The sequence below is a fragment of the Nestor notabilis genome, unplaced genomic scaffold, assembly GCF_000696875.1.
Source record: "Nestor notabilis isolate BGI_N333 unplaced genomic scaffold, ASM69687v1 scaffold3184, whole genome shotgun sequence".
NCBI lineage: Eukaryota > Metazoa > Chordata > Aves > Psittaciformes > Psittacidae > Nestor > Nestor notabilis.
In genome coordinates, this window is record NW_009927534.1 from 54,610 (window position 1) to 76,541 (window position 21,932).

General features: G+C 43.3%; 1 protein-coding gene across 1 annotated transcript; it reads left to right on the top strand.

Moving 5' to 3' along the window:
* Positions 1-1,524: 1,524 nt before the first annotated feature.
* Positions 1,525-19,457, top strand: NDP (Norrie disease (pseudoglioma)). Its single transcript, XM_010014097.1, has 3 exons — positions 1,525-1,602; positions 13,850-14,204; positions 19,084-19,457. Exons 2-3 carry the CDS (start codon positions 14,031-14,033, stop codon positions 19,309-19,311), a joined length of 402 nt encoding a protein of 133 aa, XP_010012399.1. The 5' UTR covers positions 1,525-1,602; positions 13,850-14,030; the 3' UTR covers positions 19,312-19,457.
* Positions 19,458-21,932: the final 2,475 nt, after the last annotated feature.

The window sequence follows — 21,932 nt, forward strand, 5'->3', positions numbered from 1 at the left end:
AGAAACCCAGGATTCACTTAAGAGGCAAAACAATATAAACACTGAATATGAGGGGGAAAATGTTCAGCAAAACTCACATCCTGAGAATTTGGGTCCTAAGTGGATCATTTGTTTATCCCACTGCCAAACCTGTCTCTGTGGCAAAGCAAGCCAAAGAATGTCTCCCTTATTGTTTCCATGATGCTTAATCATCTACAAGCCATTCCCCTTTTAGATTATTCTATTTTTAAGGCATAATTTCCATCTGTTCTTTGATCTTATACCACATAAGACATTCAGCTAATAACATCATCCATCAAATACCAACTTGCCTTTAGAGTTCAAATGCAATCTACACAGGACCCTGTCCCTCTGCTGGACAGTGCCTCTGAACAGATCCAGCTTGTGAATGACCAGCTATGTTGCCCATTTTTTAATTAACCAGCTAAGGTCTGTGCTTCCCATGATGCCACAGGATAACTAGGGGGCACTCCAAAGAGAAGTGAAACATGCTCCTCTGTGGAAGAGAAGAGCATTTGGTGCATCCAGAGCTGCAGTGTGCTTGTAGTAAGTGGGATTTTCCTGTGGATGGAGTCTGCCTTCAGCCCCTGGGGGTAATTCTTTTTTTTTTTTTTCCCTAAACCCACAGTATTTATATAAAAGGTTTGAATAAGAACAGTTTTCAAACTTGCATTCTTCAGAGGAAGGTGGGTAAAGCAGAAAGATGATGTTTGCTTCTGTGAGCAAACTTTTGAGTTTATTTGAGAGAAACTTTAGCATTTCAGGGCAGGTTATCTGAAGCATCAGAATTGCAGATTTGCAGACAAGTATTTACACAGAAAATGCTTGTCTCCCTACCCAACTGGAGAGCCAGGGAATGTCAGATGACTTAGGTGACCAATTGTAGTGAAGCAGCACTGCTTGAATTAAGGGTATCTGAGATCAATTGCAGTTACAAAAATTTTAAGAAACACCTGTCAGGAAAAAGGAGATTAGTGAGTATATCAAGGAAAAGGTAAGTTTTTAATAGATATTTTCCAAGAGCAGCAGTTATTTTTTAATTTTTTAAGTTGTTACTTTCAGATTCTTCAGTTAGCTCTGTTACCTTGCTTCTCGGTGGTTTGCTTTATCTTGCACACAGTGCATTTGTTTAAGAAGGCATTTGATTCAGGATTTATATTCCACTGGCTTACACATGCTGCAGCGTACATATCTCCATAGCCGAAACAATAACAACAACAAAAAAAAGCTCCTACATTTCCTTCTATTTCCTGACTTGCCAATAATAAGAAGTCCCTGCAGAGGGGAGCTTGGCTGGTGGTGTTTTGTGATTTCTCAGATAACAAGAGCTTCACATTTCTGTGGAATTCCCATTTGCCAGCGAGCTGCTGCTGCTGCTGCCCTGATTGATATATGACTGCAATGGCACTTTTCCATTTGACATTCCCTCTCTCTCTCCCTCTCTCTCTCTTAAACAACAGCCCTAACTTTTGTGTGTTGCAAATATAAAAGGCAAGCCATGTGACAGAGGGACAGAAGAACAAAAGCATTTGGAACTAACAGGACCTCTTTTTAGCTCTCTGAAGATTTTGAGGGAAAGAAGGAGCAGTGCATTTTCCAAAGGTAAGCACACAAATAGATTCCTCCAGGTTTTGAGTACTACAGGGACTTAAAATATGCTCTCAATCTCTTTATCTCACAAATACATGTACTCCTCGTACCATCTTTAAAATTAAAACATGTTGATGTGGAATTGTACCTTTATCTCTCCTGGCTGAAAGATGCCTGTATGCAGTCAAATAGGTGTGCTTCTGAGCAACTTGGTTAAACATCTATTGTTATGAGCATGCCGGGCTCATGTCTGCAGCTCTGAGCTGGTCCTAGCTGTATGGCTTTGGAGTGAATGGACATGCTGGACTGCTCTGAATTCATCAAGAGAGTGGCGATATTGCCAGCACCGTCTTTGTCCCTTTACAATAGGGCTCTGTGACCACAGGCAAGCCTGCTAGTTTGAAGCTGGGCTGTTTACTTTTATCACTACTTATGCATGCTGTTCTCTTGCCAGTCATCTGCCAGAGTGCTTAGAATAATTTGAAACAACAGGCAATATTTATTTCTAGCTTTGTGTGTCATGCTTTGCAGGAGCTCTCGTAATTTGCACATTATTATTTATCCAATATTCTGGAAACCTTTCCCATGGACTGGACAGCACTGGTTATGGATTAGGACAGATTTAACATACACTGTTGGTTGGCTGAAACCTATGAGGAAAGCCACAGTGTTTGCCTTTGCTGTAATGCCGAGGGGTATATTTAGTAGGAAGCCAACCCTGTCGGTGCGACTCATAATGCAGTGTGGCTGTGCAGGCGGTGGCTGACACAGGAGGATGCTACAGGACCCCAGACCGCCTGCTGAAGGAGAGAGGGAGGTTCTCCTCATTTGCTGGCAGATCATTTCACTGTGTATCAGCATCAGAGGCACGAGCACAACTGTTCTCTCTGTCTTTGGGACAAAAGAAGAGTTTCGCTGTTTTGAGCCCCATGATAAGTGTAGTGTAACTGCAAGGCACAGGAACGGACACTACCCTGAGAGAGCCTGGCTGAAGACAAAAGCCCCTGTCTCCCTGCTAGGATTCAGGTGAGTGAATTCATCCTATAAGAGTTCAAATGAATAGGTCCAGCAGCAAAAAAAAAAAAAAAAAAAAAGAGTAACAAAGATGAAGCATGTGAAGACTAATCTCAGTACGATGTTAGCTAACTTTTAGTGTCAGTAAAGCAGGCTCACACAGAGTACATGTTGAGGGGGCAGTAATTTTCTTGTGGCTAATCTGAATTTGCAAGATGGTGTGTGTGTGTATTCTAGCTCTTGTGGGACTGTCGGGCAGATTTCTTATCCTACCCTTTAGGTTCATTAAAATTTCTCCCACAGCCTCCCCATAACATATCTTACTTATTTCTGCCTGGGACAGATGGCATGACAAGTAACTTGTTAGGGTTTCTGCAGCTCTTTAAAGAAGAAAAAATCCCCCTCCTATATGCTAAATGTTGCTAACATTTCCTAAAGCTTTGTAATTGTCCCAGTGGCTGGAAGAGTGGCTCACCCAGTGTCGAGAACTCTGCATATTATAAAAGGACAGGCAAATGATGATTTAAAACTGGCAGTGGTTTGCTTCAAATCAGCTCCTTGCTGCAAAGCTATTTTCTGATAGAAGCAACCCAGCTGTCTCGTGGGGTCAATAAACGTGGATGTAACAAGCACAGTGCTGTTATTTGTCCCTCCTCAAAAGAACAGTTACATTTTGGGACTGTATTTCTTTCTTTCTTTTTATTTTATTCATTCTTCTTTCCCTCCCTCCCTTCCCTCCTTCCCTCCCTCTCTCCCTTCCTTCCTTCCTTGGGACTGTATTTCTTTCTTTCTTTTTATTTTATTCTTTCTTCTTTCTCTCCCTCCCTTCCCTCCTTCCCTCCCTCTCTCCCTTCCTTCCTTCCTTGGGACTGTATTTCTTTCTTTCGTTTTATTTTATTCTTTCTTCTTTCCCTCCCTCCCTCCCTCCTTTTTTCCCTCCCTCTCTCCCTCCCTCCCTTCCTCCCTCCCTTCCTCCTTTCCTCCCTTCCTTCCTCCTTTCCTTCTTTCTTCCCTTCCTTCCTTCCCTCCTTCCTTCCTTCCTTCCTTCCTTCCTTCCTTCCTTCCTTCCTTCCTTCCTTTATACTAATGATGCTTACTTTTGCTCTGGCGGTGGGACCTCGCTCATACCTGTGAGCAGTTATACGCATGAATAATTCCCTCAACGTAAATAAAACTATTTGGTGAGTAATTACCAGCTTGAATCAGGGGTTCCTAATGTGACTTACATATATATGCTCTTGCTGAATTAATGAAATCTTATTTGCAATACTAGTATTATAAGAAGATGTTTTAAGATTTTCCATTTAAAAGCAAATATGGAAGCAATGGATATTTCAAGCTTACAAAATAGCAATTTGATTTAATGAAATGGTATAATTAGGGGCTGCTGCTGATTACTCTAGTTAAAAGCTCAGATCTTTACCTGGAGGTGTCCCACGTAGGTTTCCTGGGTTTGCACAGCAACCGGTTTTGATCAGATGCATGTATGCTAATGATTCTCCCTTGCAGAGCAGGATACTTGTTACAGGTAGTCTTGTGTACAGTTCACAGTAGCAATACCCCAGGTAGCTACCTATGCATGGCTGATCTCCACAAAAGCGATCTGCCCAAACAGAATAAACTCTCACGTGCCATCGAGGCTTGTGACAGCATCTTGCTTGCTTGAGTTGCCAGAATAGCTGCCTTTTTTGCCCTGGTGGGAGGAAAGAGAGCTAGCTCCTTAGGGGCTCATATTGATGCCTTTGTTAACATTTTTGGCAGGGACTCTTCCTGGAATCAAGCTTCATTTCCCCTGGGACCAACTGTGTCCCCTTCCTGGCTTGTCTGCTTTCAGATGCACTAGGAAGTGCCCCAGGTTGTTCTTGGACCTTGAAGTGAGTTGTCTATCTATGGTGGAAAACTTGCATGAAGCCACTGAGACTTTTGTTTTTTCAACAAGTCTGGTGGGTTATTTATTTAACTGAAAAATAGAGAAAAAAAATCACTTTTTTTTTTTTCCCAAATACTACCCTTGTCATTACAATTATAAATATTAGATAGTTGTATTACAAATACTAGAAATTCCTCTGCCTCAAATGAGTGTGAGGAGATAGTTGTCTCTATGACTTTTAGAGAAGTTTTGCTACACGAGACTCTGCCCCAGTCCCAAGTTTTGAACAATCCACCTCTTGAGTGTGGCTGGAAGTGGCCACATCAAAGAAGGACCTAGAGACCCTGTGGCAGGCAGCTACAGGGTAACTTGCTGCGGTGAAGGATTTTTCCTTAACCCCATCAGTTGAAGTCTCGGAGTTCTGAGAGTTTATATCCCTTCCAGAAACTCTTTAAAAATAAAACCCTTGCAACTGTAACCCTCCCATACATAACAGGTCCTTTTTCTGAGCCCAGCTAAACTTTTGCCCTCTGTGATATCTTGTTCCACCGGATCATTGTCAGTTGTGTAAACATGTGTTTCTTTTCATCAGTGTTAAATGTGCAGCCTCTCAGCTCCCCTGCCCTTCTCCATGTCCTGTATCTTGGGATGGGGTGAGCAGCCATGCCCAGATAGCCTTTTTTTCTGCTGTCTTGCTTCCTGCTCGACAGCCCTTTTGCTGAAATTCAGTTCAATGGCAGAAGAAAGGTTTAGTTGGGTCAGGTTAGCTTGGGTGCCTGAGTCTCCCTGGCCAAGAGCACCCCACTTTGCTCACACTTTTGCGCATGCATATGAAGAGATGCTGCAGTGTCTGCTGACTATGATCAGCTGTTATTTCCTTTTTATATGTGTCAGTGGGGAACATATTAAAATTTCTCAGTAGTGGTATGTTAGGAATCCCTCTGATGCCCCACCTCTAACTTAGCAGAACAATAAAAGCAAGGTTGTAGTAAGCCTTTGAGCAGCTGGCTGTCTATATATTCCTCCTTTTTTCACATAATCTAATTCAGACTATTATCTGGGTAGCTGTGGCACTACCACTTCCAGACACCATCAGTCCTTGTCCTGTTTGCTGGAATTTCATTGTGTGGCACAGAGTGCCTTTCTAGCATAGAGGAGCATAGCCTTTCTTCTGATGTCTGAGTAGCGGGCTGCTGGTGCCATGGAGACACTGGTCCTAGGAATTCCACTGCATCACTAATTTTCAGCTTCTCTTTGTTATTTTTCTACTTGCATCAATCATTGTTACAGCTTACACTTGTCACATTTATGTGCTTATCATTACTGAGCTGCAAACTGTGCCGGTCTGGCAGTGTGGAGGCAGCCCAGGTTATGTTGCCCTTTAAGACATGTGAATTGAGGATCTGAGTTAATGCCTCAGCTCTGGTTTGGCAAAGGTTAAGCATACCATGGCAGTGACAATCGCATTACTGTCATAGCAGCACGCTCAAAGAGAGTGGGACCTAGGAGAATGCTGTTCCCCTTGTTAGAAGACATAAAATTGTTACCATGAGCCAAATATTTAGGTTCCCTAATTATCAGAGGCTGAGGTATATGGATGGTGGTCTGAATTTTGCCTGTGTGTAAAAGAAGAAAGGATTTTGCCCTTAGGGTCAGGAAAGAGGGAACATGTCCTTCAATGATGTGCTATCTCCAGCATGCATAGCGCTGTCTGCTGGTCCCAGTGGCAGGAATGTCTTTGCTTAGTTTTAAAGAATAAGAAACCCATTCCTATTGCTGCATCTATTGATCACTACAGTCCCTTGAGTTCTCTAGAAAATATGCAAAAGAGAATAAAACCTGCCCACCCACTTGTGACACACTCCAACAGGTAGAGGACATGCCTGAATGCCCTAGGCCTCTCAGCAACTTGTAATTTGGCCAAGAGTTGTTTTGCCTCATATTGGGTCATGAGACTAAAGCAGAGGTAATTACTGGAGCAAATCCTATAGCTAATGCTTTGCTGGGAATATTTGCACTTTACCCAGCTGCCACCCTTGCTGGTTTGCCTCCTGAGAGGGATGGGAAACCTTACTTAGCTCAGCTCTGCACCTCATGCTTCAGTGAGGAGTGGTCCCATCCGGCACTCTCTGGATGAGCAAGAGGAAAACTCTATTCCTCTTAATTCCTGTCCCAGACTCAAGACTGTGACTATTCTGATATTCGGTGAGACGTAAGAATAAAGAAAGAACCTAAGGCTGGCATCATCTCACCATTAAATGGCTCTACTAGCTCATTAAAGAGAGATCCCATGCATGCCCTTAATCAATCTATTTAAAGTTTCCTGGAAGCAGGAAAAGGAAAGAATAAAAATACAAGCACTCTTTTGTCCACCAGTAGTTATTCTTTGCAAGTGTATTAAAAACCTTTTCTCCATGTTGCCCTGTCTGCTGGCAGAGCGCCAGCTTGCAGGACCCACTAGAGTTTGTTATTTCAACCACTGAGCAGGAAGGTGCTGTTAGCTCCCCCTCTTCTAGCTACCTGAAGGACTGGAAATGTTCTTGGAAACTTCAAAAGGAGAGGGAAGCTCAGCCAGCTCAAGTGCTGTTTGGCTTAATTTGTTCCACCTCATGCACTGGGTCCCTGCTGAGTGAATACTTATGGGAGCCTTGCACAAGTCGCCCCATCAAAGCCTGGGGAACCAGTCCCATGCATGCTCATCCCATGCCTACTCATGCTCCCAGGGTGCTTGCAGCAGGGTGTTCTTCTATTACATTTGCTGCAATTACTATGTTGTTTCTTATGCTTCAAATATGAAGGTCTTCCTATTTTTTCAGTCTGCTTACAGTCATAGGTATTCATCTCCTGAAATACTAAAAGACTTAGTGAAGCCTCACAGCAAGAAATGATGTGCAGGAGTTTCTCTCAAATACCATCAGCGTGTTTGACATTTCTGACCACTCAGAGGTAGCCTCTGTTTTATCTTCTTGTTTTTTTACGGGACAATACTCTGCAGCTGCTGGCTGGCAGGCAGCAGGACAGCACAGCCTCAGTAGGACCAGAAGATATGCTCCCCTCCTGTGGACACAAGGTGAAGAGGCTTGAGTCCCTTTTGAGCCTATTTTCCTTTCTACTGCTTTTTTCCTTCCCCTCTTCTCTTGACCACCCACTGTTGTCAGCTCTGGCCAGGAGTGTGGGTTATTTGTGTACCCTCCATGCAGGTGCATGCTGCCCTGCAACCTACTGTGCACTGAGGGGATGAAGCCCTTGTACAATGGGTGAGAACATTCCCCTGGGTGTCAGAGGGGACAAGCTTCAGCACAGCTGGATGTTAGCAGGGCAAATGCTCATTTGACACAATGAGGCCTTGGGCAGGCATTCCAGTTATTTAGACCTGTAAGAATCTCACTCAAAATACTTAGTTTGGTATTTGCTTCATCTTGGGAGAGGAAGGAACCTGTTCAAATGTTGCACGGAGGCATTTCACAAACAGCTGAAGTTCCGTGTGTTCACCTGCTGCTTCCTGGCTGCCACGTGGCTGCTCGGTGACTTTGTCAGGTGTTTTGAAAGGCAGCTGCAGAGCAGAGAGAGAATTTTGACAGCATGTATAGGACGCCAGCCACTTCACTTCTGGAACAGAGAAGACCACAGTAAAATAACTAGATGAGAAGATGGCTACATTTATTTACAGAGCTAAAACACATGCTGGAGCTGATAAAGCCTCTGAGTTTTCAACAGAAAGGAGGATCAGGCACAGCATCTTAGGTCATCTCTCCTACTAGATAAACTGTTCTCTTAAATTGCTCAGTCACTTGTACAATTTTGCCCCATAGCACACAGTGCTTCCCAAGAAGTTTTCAGGCATGGTGCAGGCAGTTGTGTGGGCTGGAAGACATCCAAGTACTGTGGAGGCTGGAGGAGGTCTGCGAACAGACCTCTCCATGCCATGTGGCTGCAGGGCTGAAGAGCCACACTACAAGGGGGTTTAATGTGCCAGCACAGATGTGCCCTTAGAGCAAGACTTGAGCTCCAGACATGCAGTACAATGCATGGCTTTGGGAGACAGGTACCACTTCACAAACATAGCCCTGGCAATAGGGCAGTCCAGCTGCCACTGTCATCTGGTAGCTCTGGTGGAGCATGGAACAGATCTAGGGGACCCCTAACTGACAGGCCAGCTGAGCAGAAACAATGGTTCCCCAAGTTCCCTAAAAGCACAGATCCATTATTCAAAAATCTCCAGCAGTGGGGACATGACAGCACTACCCCATGCCCAGAGGTAGAGATTGCTCCTCCTTGCCTTCCCATCCCTACCCGTTTCACAGCCCTTCTCATGGAGAGTTTAATCACAGAATCAGAGTGGTTTGGGTTGGAAAGGACCTTAAGATCATCTAGTTCCAGCCCCCCTGCCATGAGAAGGGACACCTTGCACTAAACTATGTCTCCCAAGGTTCTGTCTAACCTGGCCTTGAACACTGCCAGGGATGGAGCATTCACAACTTCCTTGGGCAACCTATTCCAGTGCCTCACCACCCTCACTATAAAGAACTTCTTCCTTATATCTAATCTAAACTTCCCTGTTTAAGTTTGAAGCCATTACCCCTTGTCCTACCACTAGAGTCCCTAATGAAGAGTCCCTCCCCAACATCCTCATAGGCCCCCTTCAGATACCGGAAGGCTGCTATGAGGTCTCCACACAGCCTTCTCTTCTCCAGGCTGAGCAGCCCCAACTTTCTCAGCCTGTCTTTGTACTGGAGGTGCTCCAGCCCTCTTATCATCCTCGTGGCCCTCCTCTGGACTTGCTCCAGCAGCTCCATGCCCTTTTTATGTTGAGGACACCAGAACTGGACACAATACTCCAAGTGGGGTCTCACGAGAGCAGAGTAGAGGGGCAGGATCACCTCCTTCAACCTGCTGGTCACGCTCCTTTTGATGCAGCCCAGCATATGATTGGTTTCGGGGCTGCGAACACACACTGAAGCCAGCTCACATCAAGCTTCTCATCAACCAACACCTCCAAGTCCTTCTCTGCAGGGCTGCTCTGAATCTCTTCTCCACCCAACCCGTAGGTGTGCCTGGGATTGCCCTGATTGTGTTTGCAGCACAAACCCTGGTGTAACCTGACAACGTAGTTTGCCCAACACAGCCATTTCCACTTCAGTCCAGATCTTGGAGCACACCCCCCCCACATCCTCATCTTTCTGGCCTTTTGCAGGCTGGGTATAATTCTTCAGAAATCTGGTTTGGTCTCATGAAGATCTTTGTGGCTTTTTTCTCCAAACAGCAGCTCCAAACTACAGACACATACACATACGTATACATATACATGGTTAGTAACACTTTTTTAGGGCTGGAGTTTGGAGAAACTGAGTAGTCTTGTAACTCTTCTGTTTACATAACAAATTCAGAATGAGGGAACCACATGGTAGGATCCAAGTAATTGTGCTTACTAAATATGCACAGCGTGCAAGGCCAGGCTTAGTTATATATACACACTGCTGCTCCAACGGCATTTTGGCAGCCTCCAAAACATAAAAGGCATTGAGTGACTTGAATTGTACCCTCATCGTCAAGCAGGAGTCTCAAACAGACAAAATGCACAGCAAATGAAGGCCAAGCTGAACATACGTGCATGCCTAATTCAGGGGGCTTGGGAGTGAGGAACAGCTAAGTAGAAATACACTATAAATGAGCTTTTCCATTGCTCCCTTCCTACCTTCCAGGGTAAAAGCGGTACAGATCCAATAGACCTTTGGAGAATTGCTCAGCTCTTTATTTTTTCCAAGATACATAGCAAAAAGGGAATTTCTGTTTATGTTCTCACAAAGTGACTAGCTAAATAATTCCAGATGATGGAATTTTCTTCTGTCCTTAAAGCAAAACAAAATCTTAACCTTCACCACTCTCTAAATTATATTAAGACTATTAAAAGAAATCTTTATTTCAACATTCAAAAGCAGTTAATAATAACATAAAGTTGGAAAAATAACCCTAACTCTACCCCTATGTCCATGTGCAATACAGTCTTGGATTGTATGTTCATACGGTCTTTCTTTGAGATGTCTTCTGGTTTTCACTGAAGTTTTTAGGAACAGCTGTAGCAGTTTTAGGTAACAGCTGTAACAGCTTTTAGCATGTTATGTCTTTATGTATTCCTGAAAACTGCCTATATGGAAAAGACACTGTAAGTCTATTACGGACAACATGTAATGCCCATATCAGTGAATTGTGAAAAAATGGGAAGTAGTGACTTTCATCCACTGTTAGGCCAAATATTTCTGTAGCAAATTTTCAGCCTGAGAACATGAAGTCACCTTTGCATCTTTTTCTTTAATGGATGTTGTAAAAAGGAAGCATTTTAGCTTCCTTTTTGTTAGCCTGGGAAATGAGCTGTTTACCACAGTTTTTTACATGAAAAGAAACTAAGGGAAAACCAGCTTAAATAAAAGAAAAAAGTTCTATGTGAAATTGTTGATTTTTAGCTAAAAACCATATTTTTCAAATGAAACAAAATGTTATCATAAGTATAGCTATAGTGATTAATAATTACAGGTGTTCTTGCTTCTGTTTTTGGACAGAACGATAAACTGGAAGCTACATATGTAACTCCTGATATCATGTACTGTTTAGAATTTTATAATTTCAGACAGCATTTCAAAAAGAATACAACCTTTTTTAAAGCAAACAAACAAAAAAACCCCAAACCCAAGCCCAAACAACAGAATGTTAATTTAAAGGGAAATGTCATTGTACAATATCAGCTGGAAATGGAAGATGTCATAAATGTCATGTCAAAGTACTTCATCACAGTGATGTACCTGAGTGAAAATACTTAGACTTTTTTGCACAGTCAAAAATATACACACTAACTTCTACATGTTTATATGTCCCTGTGAGACTTTTTTTCCCATATATGTGTTATATATGGCATATGTACTTGAAAAATGTATTTGTGTACTTCACATACATATGTTAGGAGATACTGGCATGTACAAACAGCCCAGTGTTGTCTGCAGTCCTGCTTCCAATACCTATACACGTGTTTTGGCAGTATGTCTGTCAACAACTGTACACAGATTCTATATAAAACATGGGTCCAATTTACATCTGTGGTCTCTCTTTTTACTAACAAATACGTGATAATAGTACTTTTTTCTTTTTTCAAAGTTTTGTTGCTAAATCCTGCTACATTTCTTTGCCAGGGAGGTACCAGGGGAATTTATAAGATTGTGAAAGTGTTAATACTTTTTGTGTTGTGCTGTGCTTATCCTGAAGAAGGTACAGACATCTTCCTTTTCTCACATTTTTTCCCACTTCTTTCCAGCTTTTTCAAAGTGTTTTCATGAGGCAGACTCTATGTCATCCAATTATTTCCTGAAGAAAACTAGAGAGATAAGCCTTTGAAAACCGAGCCAGTACTCCAGATTTCTCTCACTGTATTAAATCATACTGATCAAAACCATAGAAAGATATAGAAGCACAAAATTAACAGTGGGACAGAGAGAGTGGGAAATGGGGATCCCTGGACGTAATATTACATGAGCTGAGACTGTCCAATATCAAGCAAATTTATTTGGACAGAGAGAGAATTACTGGGTGTGTAATACTGATTAACTATGTTGGAGAGAGACCTTGCCAAGCAGCATGTTTTGGTCAGCCTCTTTCTAAAGAAGAATAGGAATGTAGGTAAAAGGTTAAATATAAAAAAAATAAAAGTGCATCATTCCTCCTGTTAGCTAATCCTTGGGCATCATCTGCATGAACCAGAGTAGTACAGTTCAGTTCTGGGAAGAAGTCCCGGCTCCCATGACCAGGAGATTTTTCTTACCCTGCTAAAATGTTTGGAGAGATATTTATTGACATGCATGGGACCGTGCATAAATGTATCCAAGATCCTCAGTGTTAGTGTTGTTTGAGCTCCTTATACTGCAAAGAGAGCAATTTTTTAAATGCCATATGCATTGAAAAACATTTGCTTGAGGAAAATATACCAGGATCTGTCACTACAGCCTGACAAGTCCTGACTCCCAGCTTGGATGAACTCTGGAAGTGTTTCTCACTGCTATGCACTCGTCTCACAACAGTGTTTGAGCAAGCTATAAAGCAGTACACAAATCATCAAGCACTCTGGTGGGGAGGCCTTGTAATTTCAGGCTGTTTGGGAGATGAGTACTGGTTGGTTTAGAGCATTGCCAGCAAACCAGAAAACAGTTTGGAAAGAGGATTGTATAAGGCAATAAAGGCACACATCAGGTCTTTAAATAGGCAAGAGGCTCTAGGGGGAGCATTTCTCTGTGACCAGGGAACTGTTGTATCCTAAGTTTCTTTAGAAAGTTCTCATGCTTTTAAGTTTACTTATGACTATCCTTTGCTTCATCAGGTTGTATTTAGGTGGATAATTCACAGCTTTTTCATGCTATAGCTGTTTCTAGAAAAAGAGAAATTAAATCACTCGTTTGAGATTGCAGGCTTTGTGAAAAGGATCAAGGGGCTGTGATGAAGCAGCTGCAGGAGATGCCCCTCATTTCCCTGCTGGCACAGAGCTTCTGGCAGCATTTCAGGGGCTATCCTGTGCCTGTTTTCTGGGGGATCTCCTGGTCTCCAACATGCACCAGAAATCCAGATGGATATACACAGTACTCCACCTGCAAAAAGCGCAAGATAGTGCTTTTTTTTCCCTTAATTAAGGGGAAGAGACTGACACTGCACAAGTGCAGCCTGAAGAGAAAACAACTAAGGTATGCCCACCTGCATGTGTCTAAGTTTGGTAGTCAGGAGGGGAGGGCAGCCAGAGACATAGGTAGTCCTCCATGCAGTGCAGGTCAGTGCTCAGCCAGATTCCTGGGGGACCACTTTGCTCATGCCTGGACTTAGACCCTCAGTATCCCTCCATCCTGGGGGTTTCCTTTGTCCCTGCAGGAGGCCTACATACAGGCCCTAAAGCGAGGGGTCAACCTGCCTCCATCCTTCCTGTGTGCTACCTAGAAAAGAAATCTCCATCTGTAATGCAGGAGGCAGCCTAGCTTTGCCCCGCTGGATGCCTTGAGTGGATACATAGTTCTTCCAATTTGCAGATATCTCAGATGTTGTTCCTAATCACCAGTTTTGAGGGGAACCCATTAGGGACATCACACAATGAAAAGGATTGGCATTGCACCACTTGTGCTGTTAAAAGTGGAAAGGTTCTCCCTGGTGAAATGATAGAGCAACGCTTAAGGTAACAAGGCCTTGACATTTTCTTCCTAATGTCATATACTTACCTACTGTGGGAATGATGCTCACTTAGAGCATATATTTTGGCTAGCAAAAATCCTGTGTGCCTTAATATTATTTATGTCTGTTTTAATTCAGAGGTCTTTTTGGTCAGGATTGTGATTGATGTTGTTTTTATTCCAGCTATGCAGGAGATTCTTTGACGGATTACAATTTCAGCAAACTTCAACTCGAGAAGAAGAATGACAGCTAAGGCACTTAAACCAGACTTTTCACCATCCTGGAAAGGAACTGGCTGCCACTATTTGGAGTTTTTTTAATACTCTACCTCCCTCTGCTGTTATCAGCGAGAACTTCCTCGACAATGGGAAATCATGTACTTGCGGCTTCGATTTCCATGCTTTCACTCCTGGCGATGATGGGAGATGCAGACAGTAAAACAGACAGTTCCTTCATGATCGACCCCGACCCCAGCCGCTGTATGAGGCATCACTACGTTGACTCCATCAGCCACCCCCTCTACAAGTGTAGCTCGAAGGTAAGGACTTCCCTTACACCACCCCACCCCCCCCACCCCTTCCAGCAGGGTGCTGCATTGACAGGGTTGATAAAATGAGCCATTTGGGGTGATTTTCTCCACACAAATTCCTTACTACCAAAATCTAGTTGCACAGACATGTGTACATTAGAACTGTCACTGGAGAGTAAGGCTGCTGACTCTCTTTTCACCTTTTCAAAATGAGATACGCACTATGATGGTAAAGCTAATGTGCTAAATAATAATTTTCAAAGGATCGCTTTGGGGACTCAGCCACTGGTGCCAAGAAGATGGGCTAGTTTGGAAGTTTAGATCATCCCAGTCACCCTGTCCTTCAGCTGAGACTTTAATCTAGAGTATGTAAACTTACAAATTTTGAAGTGAAATGAAGAATCAAGCTGTAATATAGTAGTGAAAATAAAATGTGAAAAACATTGCCACTTTTCCCCCTTATTTAGTTTCAAGGCCTTTGTTTTCATGTAAAATTACAATCACATGTTTACTGTCAGGGTTAGAAGCAGAATGAAATAAAAGATTGCCTTTCATTTGAGATTTTAAGCCTGAAATTTTTTGTGTCAAAATGATTTAGCAGCCTGCACATGTACCCTACGGTCATTTATTTCATTGTGTGGAGGAAAAGAATGGAGAGAAACTATGGAAAAATCCTTACTGGTCCCTTATGTCTTGTCCTAATTTGTTCTGGCTGAGGTAACACACTGTACATTCAGATGTACAGTCTCCAACTTGCCCATTCCTCTGCCCTGCAGAAAGTGGTTTTGCCTTATGCACCCACATCCCTGGATTAATGAAAGAGATCAACTGTCAGCATCAACGCTTTTGCCAGCCCTGTGCTGGGTAAGAGAGCAACGGGAGGCAGGTACATGATGGGTTTTAGGACAAAAGGCCTGCTTAATAGCAGACCCCAGAAGCGGTGATCCTGGGAGGATTTCCGAGGAGAGAGGATCCATGCAGTTCAGATAAGTGCAGCAGTGGCTGAGGAGAACCCCAGACGCCTTTGTGTGCAGAGCAAGTTATTTGCTTCACGTGATCAGCACAGGGGTGATGGAATATCAGAGGTAGTAGCAGGCCATAAAAATTAAAATAAAGCACCGAGAGAAGCATCAACAGACAATTAAGACCTGTTCAGTGCAATGTGCATCTTTAGTGGGGCTTGGCCTATGCCTGTTCACCAGAGAGGGGCTGACAGCCTCAAAATGGGGCACTGGGGAAAGCCCCACTCTGCTTACACTGGTCTCACAGCAGTGACGCCTGCCTGTTTTGGCATAAGCATGGCTGATCCACAGCAGTGGGAGATCAGACTTTTGCCCTACTGCTTCTGAGTTTGAATAGCAACATCATTTACTACTTGATCCCTCTCTCCCCTCTACACTCTGGCTGCCACAGACAACAAATAGAGGGTTATTTTTCTGAGGAAAAGAGGAAGGGAGGGATGGAAGGAGAGAAAGAGAGAGAGAGAAAAAAAAAGAGTAAGAGAAAGAGAGAGAAAAAAAGGAGAGAGAGAGACAGAGAGACAGAGAGACAGAAAGTTAACAATAACTCAATTTCTTACCATCCCTAGTGACACTGAAAAGCAATCAGGCCTTTAGGATTGGGACTGATAGAAATGCGAACACAGAATGCATTTTAATGAAAACCATATTATTTCAAAACTGAGCTTTGAGAAAAAAGCTGTTGACATAAACATTTGTAACTCTGACTGAAAAAATGTCAGTGATTTTCTTAAAGTCAAGCCTTTAATGGAAATCACGTTTAAAAATATTACCACATCTCTTGGCTTGCCAAATTCCACAACAGTTTCAAGAACGGTTTTTTAACAGTACTGCAAGTTGTATGGACTTTCTTATGAAGTGGAAAATGAAAACAGTTTCCATACAAAGCAAAATAATTTTGACATTTCCTAGAAAACTTCTGTTTGTTAAACCAAGCTCCTATTTTTTTTAAGGTCTCAGGGATCTGAATCACCCTGGTAGAAATGTGGCTTCTGTTCTGGATCTAGCATATAAACAAAGACCAATATTAGACTTGCTAATGAAAATGAGATGCAATGTCTGTTCCTATATATATTGTGATAAAATATAAACAAGTCAAATAAAGGAAGATTCTGTAGGAGTAGCTGTGGGAATTGGGGTATCTCTTGTTTTCACTGAGTTTCCATTGCCAAGCTTGGACGGCCAACTGATGTCAGAGACTTTGCCCTTTTTTGACACTATACACTGGTTCCACCAAGCCATCCTTTTCCACTCCGTATGTTTTCTCTTTTAGTGCAGCATAGAATTACAGAAGTTAAAAATGGCTTCAAAAATTGCAAGACATACTATATTTGCTGTCTGTCTTGGTTAAAAAAGGATTATATCCACTGTGCTTCCATGTGGAGGCTGCCAATTGTACCCACATGGGAAGTAGTTTTGTTACATTTGGAAACATCCATCCAATTTAATTTAGTCATTAAAATCCCTCTTGCTTGTGACCTCAGGCAGATGTTGAAAACAGTTTTCCAAAGCCTTCAGAAACATAGTCCATTATAGTAAGAGAATGTATAACAAAAGAAGGGTGGAAGAAGGTTATTTGTTCCTGAAAAACAGTGTTTTCCTTTGACTTCAAGGAAATGTTTGCATCAGCTGATGAGGTATTGCCTTTCCTGACCATATTGGATTCTGCTTGACCTCTGCCATGGAGACCTACTGGTCTTCATTGATGTGCTGGATTGCCTTGCCGCTGCAACCAGAGACTCCTAAATTACAGTACTGGCTGTCATAAGTGCTTCCTCCAGATGTGCCAGAAGTGTGCTACCACTGACAGCCTTGCACTAAGGAGTCCAGCCCAGACAGACACAGACCAGATGAAGAAAGTTTTAGCAAATATCTGATGATATATTCATGAGGTAGCTCAGGAAATTTTCAGTAACGCTTGCTTGCAGCCAGGCCACAGATACTGTGTGAAAGTCTATTCTCAAACATCTCAGCCCATCTGCTTTCGGGCCTCAACTTGTTGCTGAAAAGTGTGGAAAAGAATCTATAAACACCATTAATAATAAACCATTTCACAGCTTCTGAATTTCCACAATACAGCTTGAATGATCAGAGTCAAATATTGCCTCAGATTCAACTTGCCGGTTTTTGTGACACTCCCACGCTGTAGCATGCTTTACTTCTGGATCCAGCATCACAAGGTGACACACACAAGCTCATATGTGCAGGGGATGAGGAGAGCCAAGAGGCATGCATATCAGGTTATAAAATTCACACAGGTTTCTACTATATATATACCCACTGTATTACTGTGCTATGCCATCATAGCATTACTAATTATTTAGGCGATAATCTCTATTGTGCTATAGTATACAATGTAATCAGCAGCTGGTGCGATTGATTAAATGGCAAAGCAGAGCTTTGAAAGCACATGCTATTTCCAGCTCATTTGCACACCTGCCAAAATCTACTGGTGCTGTTCTGGATTTATGAGGACGAGGAGGTTAATTTTGCTGAGAATTTCAGGTTAGCCTGAATAGGTTCTTTCTCTTTCACTATAAGGAAAATTAAACAGTTGACATACGTGCTTGCAAGACTTGGAGACTGGCAGTCAATTCAGCATGTGTAGTGAAAGAAGCTCAAAAAGGTTTAACATAGTAAAATATTTGCTGTCACATCTGTAGTTATCCTTTCAGATTGTCTGGAAAAAACATGAGATATGTGTAGCATGGTTAAGATACAATTTTCTCCCTTGGTTATACGATAAACTTATGACTACTTTACTGTCTACTTCCCCACCTCTGTCACATTTTGACCTTTTCTGGATGATACAATAAGTTCATTTTGAAATTTCTGTTGGTTTTGCAGAATTAGCTGATATGGACTTAATATTTCGTTTCCCATGAAGGTATAAGAGTTTGTTGAAACTTTGTAGCAGCTGTTACTACCTTGATAATTTTCATATAATTTCCAGAGCTTTAGAAGATCCTTTCCATGTTTTCTGTAGAACTTAGAGGACTATCTATCTCCTTTGCTCAACAAGGAGTTGGGAAGGGAAGTAGGTGACTCCCTGTGAGCTTTCCTTCCTTAGTGCCCCCTATTGTGCAAGTCATCTTGTTCTGGTCACAGCTTAGTGAACTTGCAACCATGGAGCCTGTACTGTTTTTGGAAAACCTTACTAGTGAACCCTCATGTCTGGCAATGAGTTCATCTTGTTTACATTCTCACTCCTTTACACTATCACTGTCTTACACTACGCAGGGCATTTTATACAGGTACAACTGATGCAATTATATATATATACACACACATAATGGCAAATATATATTCAAGGTGATCTTTGTAAAAGGAAGGAGCTAGAAACTTACTTCTTTAGAAGCAATAAACAGCATCTTATTTATATTTGTACTTTATAAGTTTATATCTCTAAATATGAGACATTCACTAGCCCTGAGGACCAGTCCTGCTGATCACCAGTAAATACACCCAAATCACTGGAAAATATCCAACTGAAGTATCAGCATGGCTGACAACTTAAGGGCTTGGCTGCCACAGATCTGGGGTCAGCAAGTCACAGTTGCAGTCACCACGCCTGGAAAGTCATGGAGTCCCAAGATCAGCTTTCAGAAAAACGGCCGAGGCCTTACTGGTGTTGGTACGGGGGCTTTCAGGAGCCTTGCTTTTCCTCCTGCCCATGTTACCTCATCTGCTCTCTGACACAGCTCAGGGACAATGCCCTACGTGGGGCTGGCTGCCCTAGCCAAGGTGTGGGGGATGCAGTAAGTGGAGAAAGACCTGCCAGACTGGAAGGAGGTACCCATCCGCTGGTGTTAGCTACGTGCTGGCAGCCATGGGGGCATATTTCCTAATCTGTCTCTTTTCCTTTTCAGATGGTGCTGCTGGCTCGCTGTGAAGGGCGCTGCAGCCAGACGTCGCGCTCAGAGCCAATGGTTTCTTTCAGCACGGTCCTGAAGCAGCCTTTCCGCTCCACCTGCCACTGCTGCCGGCCCCAGACCTCCAAGCTGAAGGCCATGCGGTTGCGATGTTCAGGGGGCATGCGGCTGACTGCCACCTACCGCTACATCCTCTCCTGCCACTGCGAGGAGTGCAACTCTTAGGGATGTATCTACCGCAGCAGAGAGGGGACTGGGATGCTGCTGGTGGGGAAGGCTCCCAAGAAGTAATCTAAGGTGAAGCCGATGTTCTCAACATACAATTGCAGCAAGGACAGCACTAACCAGGCTGGATTGGATCTGAGAGCTAAAAATGTCATGGGGCCTTGGATGGTACCACTGCTGAAGTGTGGGCTGTGACAAAGGTGAAAGCACAAGGACTTGTTTTTAGAAGCCTTTCTTTTTTTTCTGAAAGGATTTTTTTTGTGAGTTTCTTCTTTTTCAGGCTCAGCTCCAACTACAGGGAGGTGCTCTTACTTTAGGCCACGAGCAGCAGGAGAAAAAGAAAGGAAGGTCAGCTGGACGACAGCACCGTGTTCTGGAAGTTGGCGTTCGGACAGAGGATGGGCATCAGTTCCCACCCACAACCTCTTAACCTATTGATTTATTCTCAGTCTCCTAGTTACATTTGCCTTCAAAACAGACTGTGTTGTTGGCAAGGGTTACCTGTTACTGATCTAGCAGTCAAGCGCTGGATAACTCTAAGTGTGGTTTAGCAGAAATTACAAATAAATCATTGAAAAGTGAACTGGATATGAAATGTCACGCGGGGACTACCCAGCCCTAACCAGGTGAAATTATCTGTAGAGTGCAGCATCAGAGTTCAGTAGCTGAGGAACTCTTGAGAAGTGAAAAATCGTGAGACTCATTATGTCCCACTAAATGCCTGAAAGGTGACATATCACATCTGTCACAAAAGCTATTACTGACATGCTAAAAACTAATCAAAGATTAAAATAACATGTACTAAACTGAGCCTTTTCTTAACTTGGGTAGACCTGTTGATGTACAGAGACAGAGCCACCAAAATAATGACCAAACCTGGGACATATTTTCATTTATACTCTATGCTAGTCAAAGAAAGAATCATGGAATAGTTAGGGTTGGAAAGAAGCTTAAGATCATCTAGTTCCAACCCCCCTGCCACGGGCACAGACACCACACACTAAACCATGTCACCCAAGACTCCATCCAACCTGTCCTTGAACATTGCCAGGGATGGAGCATTCACAACTTCCTTGGGCAACCTGTTCTAGTGCCTCACCACCCTCACTGTAAAGAACTTCTTCATTGTATCTAACCTAAACTTTCCCTGTGTATGTTTGAAGCCATTACAATCTTGCCGTGTGTGTGTTTAAAGCCATTACCCCTTGTCCTACCACTACTGTCCCTAATGAAGAATCCTTCCCCAACATCCTTCTAGGCCCTCTTCAGATACTGGAAGGCTGCTATGTGGTCTCCACAGAGTCTTCTCTTCTCCAGGCTGAACAGCCCCAACTTTCTCAGCCTGTCTTCATACGGGAGGTGCTCCAGCCCTCTTATCCATGGCCCTCCTCTGGACTTGCTCCAAAACCTCCTTGGCTCCAAAACCGCCACGGCTCCAAGACCTCCACTTGGCTTGGTTGAACTTTATGAGGCTTGCATTGGCCCACCTCTAAAGCATGTCAAGATACCTCTGGATAGCATCCCTTCCCTCCAGCATATCCACAGGGCTTAGTGTTGTCTGTAAACTTGCTGAGGGCATGCTCAATCCCACTGTCCATGTTGCTGACAAAGATGTTGAACAGGATCAGTCCCAAAACTGATCCCTGAGGTACACCACTTGTTACCGGTCTCCGGCTGGACATTGAACTGTTGACCACAACTCTTCGTGTGCGGCCATCCAGCCAGTTCTTTATCCACCGAGTGATCCATCCATCAAATTGATGTCTCTGCAGTTTAGAGACAAGGACGTTGTGTGGGATGGTGTTGAACGCTTTGCACAAGTCCAGGTAGATGACGTCTACCAGATTGGTCAGGCATGATTTGTCCTCGCTGAAGTCATGTTTGCTATCACCAACGACCTCATTGTTTTTCATGTGCCTTAGCACGATTTCCAGGAGAATTTGCTCCATGATCCTGCCAGGCACAGAGGTGAGACTGACTGGTCTGTAGTTCCCTGGGTCTTCCATTTCCCTCTTCTTGAAAACGGGGGTTATATTTCCCTTTTCCAGTTGTTGGGAACTTCACTTAACCGCCATGATTTTTCAAACACGGTGGACAGTGGCTTAGCAACTTCACTCGAAAGCTCCTTCAAGACCTGCGGATAGATTTCATCAGGTCCAATGGACTTGTGCACATTCAGGTTCTTAAGATGATCCTGAACCCAATCATCTCCTACAGTGGGCCCAAGGTCTTCATTCTCACAGTCCCTGCATCTGCCTTCCAAGACTCAGGCAGTGTGGTCAGAGCATTTGCCAGTGAAGACTGTGGCAAAGAAGTAATTGAGAACCTCAGCCTTCTCCAAATCCAGGGTAGCCAGTTCTCCTGGTAGCTTCTGGAGAGGGCCCACATTATCCCTAGTCTGTCTTCTGTTGGCTACATACCTATAGAAGCCCTTCCTGTTATCTTTCACATCTCTTGCCAGGTTTAATTATAACTGGGCTTTAGTTTTCCTGACCTGGTCCCTAGGTTCCCAGACAACGTCCCTATACTCTTCCCAGGCCGCCTGTCCTTGCTTCTACCTTTTATAGGCTTCTTTTTTCCTTCTAACTTTTTCAGCAGCTCCTCATCCATCCATGGAGGTC